Raw genomic sequence first — 4,457 nt, 5'->3', positions numbered from 1 at the left:
GTGGGATCCCGCCGCGCCGTGTCAACATTGGCGCGGCTTTTTAAAGCCGCGCCTTCAAGCGCCTTTTCCCCTGCGTGTGGCAGGGGCCTGAGACTCCTTTGGGTAGTGAAGGGTGGGGTATAATTCCAATCTCTTCTTCTTCTTCTTCTTCTTCTTCTTCTTCTTCTTCTTCTTTTCCTTCACAGGCTGAAAACAGCACAATTGCTTGCAGGCTGGATAAAAGCAATGAACAGGCCGGTTCTGGCCCATGGGCCATATGTTTGACACCCCTGCTCTAGATTATCTTCTATGGTTTTTATTCTAAAGCATCGCCTGTACAGCAGCATTCCCCTCCCCTTCTGCTTCATTGGAGAGTTGGGGTGGTGTGGTGGATATAGTGTGAGATTAGGATCTGGGAGACACAGGTTCAAATCCCTACTCTGCCATGGAAGCTTGTTGGGGGACCTTGGGCCAGTCATACCCTCTCAGCCTAACCTACCTCACAGGGTTGTTGTGAGGATAAAATGGAGGAGAGGAGAATGAGATAAGCTGCTTTGGGTCCCCACTGGAGAGAAAGGTGAGATATAATGGTCGCCTCGAGACTGGATCATTGTAATGCTCTCTACATGGGGCTGCCCTTGTCCCAAATCCGGAAGCTGCAGCTGGTGCAGAATGTAGCGGCAAGGCTGTTGTTGTGTCTTCCTATGGGGGAACACGTCCCGCCGGCCCTAAAAGCACTGCACTGGCTGCCTATAGCATACCGGGTCCAAGGTTTTGGTTGTTACCTTCAAAGCCCTATATGGTTAGGGACCTACTTACCTAAGGGACCGCCTTTCCCCACATGTTCCCCAGAGAGCAACAAGATCAGGGCCCCAAAGCCGTCTAGCCCTCCCAGGCCCTAAAGAAGCCAGGCTAGCTGTGACGAGGGCCAGGGCCTTTTCTGTGGTGGCCCCTAACAGATGGAATGAGCTCCTGGACGACATCAGGGCCCTGCGGGACCTTGTGCAGTCCCGCAGGGCCTGTAAAACGGAGCTCTTCCGCCAGGCTTTCGATTAGGGTGCCGCCTTCCAATACTGCAGCCCTGGCCCCAACTTCAGCAACATCAGTAACATCAGCACCCATTTAATAACAAACAGCCTGGCAGGAACTTGGATTATGACGGTAGTGACCTTCTGGATGTTGAGGGGATGCCGCCATTGCCTATTAACATCTGCGTTATATATATATATCTCCTGTAAGCCACCCTGAGCCTGCCTCAGCAGGGAGGGCGGGATACAAATAAAACAATAAATAAATAAATAAATAAATAAATAACTTTTGGGGGGGAATCAATTCACAGCTGACTTATGGCAACCCCCGTAGGGTTTTCAAGGCAAGAGACATTCAGAGGAGGTCTGCCACTGGCTGCCTCTGCAAAGCAACGCTGGTATTCCTTGGAGGTCTCCCATCCAGACACTAGCCAGGGCTGACCCTGCTTAGCTTCTGAGATCCGATGAGATCGGGCTACCCCTGGGCTCTCCAGGACAGGCCTGGATAGACATCTCCCCAAGTCGGAAGGCAGGAGCTTCAAGTGGGAGACTGAAGCTTTAAGTGGGAAAACTGGACCCTAGTCAACTGTTTGGCCTTTTAAGGCTCCACTCCAATCACTGCCAACAACACTGTCAACAGTTTAGCCCAGCCGGGGCAACAGGAGGAGGAAAGAAACTGAGACAGCTCCTGGCTAAGGTTCTCATAAGGTCTCATGAGACTGCTATTCTGGCCAGACTTCAGAGGAAAGGACTGAGCAAGTACAGCCTAGGGTAGTGCCTGCAGAAGGAGCTTAGAAGGACGGCGGTGAGGAGGTAGGTGGGCTCTCTCTCCAGGCTGGAGAGGAGGAGGAGCTGCCGCCACAACCACCACCACCACCAGAGGGGGGGCAGCTGAGGAGGAGGAGGAGGAGACATCACCACTGCACTGCCACTGCTTCCACCAGGTGCTGCATCCTCCTCCCCTCCCCTCTCCTCCCCTCCCCTCTCCTCCCCTCTCCTCTCCTCCCCTCTCCCTCCCCTCTCCTCCCCTCTCCTCCCCTCCTCTCTCCAGTTCTGAGGGGGGGGATGCCCCTGAATCCCACAAAAATATAACGAAACAGGAAACAGGAAAAGATCCATAACTACTTTGAGGAAATCACAGATGCAATCGACAGCCACTAGATTTCATCCTGTCTTCCAAGTATTCAGAAGTTTGGTTTCGCTTTATTCAAAACAGTTCAAGAGAGCACTTTTTAAAAAATAAATAGCGACATCTAAATAGTTTATGCCATCAAAGGAATGCTGTATGGCTGCAGAGGAAAGAGGATTATTTCGATAATCCGCATAGAAAATGTATTACAGTCTTCATACCACTTCGTGTGCTTTGGAACTCGGGTAGCCCAAAGTCAATGGGAAAGGCTATTCCATGGAAACCATCTTTAAGGTGATGCCAAGTGACTGGAACACCATTGTCCTCCAGCCGTTTCTTGTACAACAGTCCATCGTCCCTGAGAACATCGTACTCACAAGTCAAAAGGAAAGTCTCGGGGAGCTGGCGTATAATCTCATCCTCAGCTAAAAGTGGGGAAAACCATGTCTCTAAAGCCAGTTTGGCCAGTTCATAAAGCTCTTCGGAAAAGGGAGCAGGCTCCACCGGCACGTAGCCTCTAACCTTAAACTCATCTGGAATGTGATCGGCACTGACCCATTTCTTGTATTTCACCCTCAGATCTTCAGGGATATGGGCATTCTGCATGAGTCTTGCTATATCAATGTTCTTCATTTTGAAATACTTGAAACCCAGACTGATAGCCCGTTTCTTGAACAAAATGGGGACAGAATGGTTTTGCTGATAAGATGGCAGATTAAAGTCCAGTGCCTGGAGGAATGGATAAAGCAAGAACTGGGCTCGGATCCTTGGGAGATCTACTCTGCCCACCAGTTGTTGGCAAAGAGCTGCAGCGCCTGTAGCTCCACTGCTGTCTCCACCCACGGCAATGCAGTTAGGGTCCACTCCATAATCCTTTGCATACTTCAAAAAGTGTACTGCAGCCGTCAAACAGTCCTGAGACTGAATTGGAGGTGGATACTCAGGCGATAAGCGAAACCTGTAAGCAAAAGAGAGTCTAAATCCATCATTTCATACTACAGTGAGAAGATAGCATCTTGCTGAACAATGTCATTTTAGTTTTATTGCACTGTCCGGCAAAACATTTCTTAACCTCATATTACTGTTGGATTTTACTAATGTATTAGGAATGATAAAATATTTTCACACTTTGGCCCCGGTCACACAGGCCAGATAATGCGGGGGGGGGGTAGGCATGGCTATCTGCGCCGTCGCAGTTTGAACCGCGATTAAGTGATCAGATGCGATGGCGGTGCAGCGGGGTTTCGGCAGTCGGCGCCTGCAGCAAAGATGACAGCCGGAGGGAAGAACTGCATGCCGGCGCGATCACACCAACCAAGTCGGTCAGCAGCCCGTGGCAAACTGGTTGCTAGTACTTGTTAGCAGGTACTTTTTAACTGCAGGTTTTCGGTGGGGAGCCATGGGTGCGCTACACTTGCCAGATGTGGCGGTGTGATCGTGCATGGATAATCCGCCTGGCATCTGTGGCTCTCCCGCAGCAAATTCACCGTGTGAACGGGGCCAGTGATATATAAGACTAGTACACTTTTGAACTATGACAATCCCTATCATCCCAACAATCTATTCTATGCTGTTTGGGGAGGGGAGTTAGCTCAGCAGTAGAGCATCAGCATGGCATACAGAAGGGTCAAGTCCTAGTTAAGGTGGCGGTCACACACGCCAGTTGGAGCGGAGGGGAAGCGAGGATATCTCTTCTAGAGGAATTTGACATGCAGTTGCAAGTTCACACAGCCCTTTCATGCTGTGGACTCAGTCCATCACTGGGTGCGTTCAGACAGGGGCTTTACATCGGTTAGGGTGCCAGTTCCAACCGGTGTACTTACGGGTGTTCACACGATGAACATCTGCCTCCCATCCCTAACCGGTGTAAAGCCCTTTACACCGTTGCACTCTGCCACTAGGTCCCAAGTGGTGGTATACTGAGTGCAACGGTGGCTTCCGGTTTACCCCGGCGTCTGATCGCTCTCCACCGGTGCCTTGCCATTTTCGTCGGAAGCCTGAGGCTTCCGGCTTTCCCCTACCATTTTTTTTAAAAAGTAAGCAATATGCGCTCTGGTGAAGCTTCGCCCTGAGCGTTTGTTAAGAAAGAAAAAAAATCCCTTAGTTTAACTTCCCGGAGGAGTCGGGGACTTAAGGGAGGCCAGGTTGGGCTTTAAACTTTAAAGGTAAGTCGTTACCTTTAAAGTTTAAATGTAATGGGGGGGGTTGAGCATGCGCAAAGATCGCAATTCTCTGAATGGCTGCCTATGCGCATGCTCAAACTGTGCTTAAAAAAAAAAACGCCCGATGCCCGCAGCGTGTGAGCGGGCGTACACCGGAGG

General features: G+C 50.5%; 1 protein-coding gene across 1 annotated transcript in view; it reads right to left on the bottom strand.

The window, feature by feature from the left end:
- Nucleotides 1-2,210: 2,210 nt before the first annotated feature.
- LOC107117795 (arylacetamide deacetylase-like 3) overlaps nt 2,211-4,457 on the bottom strand; it is a 20,846-nt gene continuing 18,599 nt past the window's right edge. The window contains exon 4 of the mRNA XM_015419961.1: nt 2,211-3,094. Within this exon, the coding sequence (XP_015275447.1) occupies nt 2,314-3,094 (781 nt within the window). The 3' untranslated portion in view covers nt 2,211-2,313. The remainder of the gene's footprint in view (nt 3,095-4,457) is intronic.

The sequence above is a fragment of the Gekko japonicus genome, unplaced genomic scaffold (assembly GCF_001447785.1).
Source record: "Gekko japonicus isolate JY-2015 unplaced genomic scaffold, Gekko_japonicus_V1.1 scaffold4191, whole genome shotgun sequence".
Lineage (NCBI taxonomy): Eukaryota > Metazoa > Chordata > Lepidosauria > Squamata > Gekkonidae > Gekko > Gekko japonicus.
The sequence above is the reverse complement of the archived record's forward strand: the minus strand, read 5'-3'. Positions and strand labels throughout refer to the sequence as shown.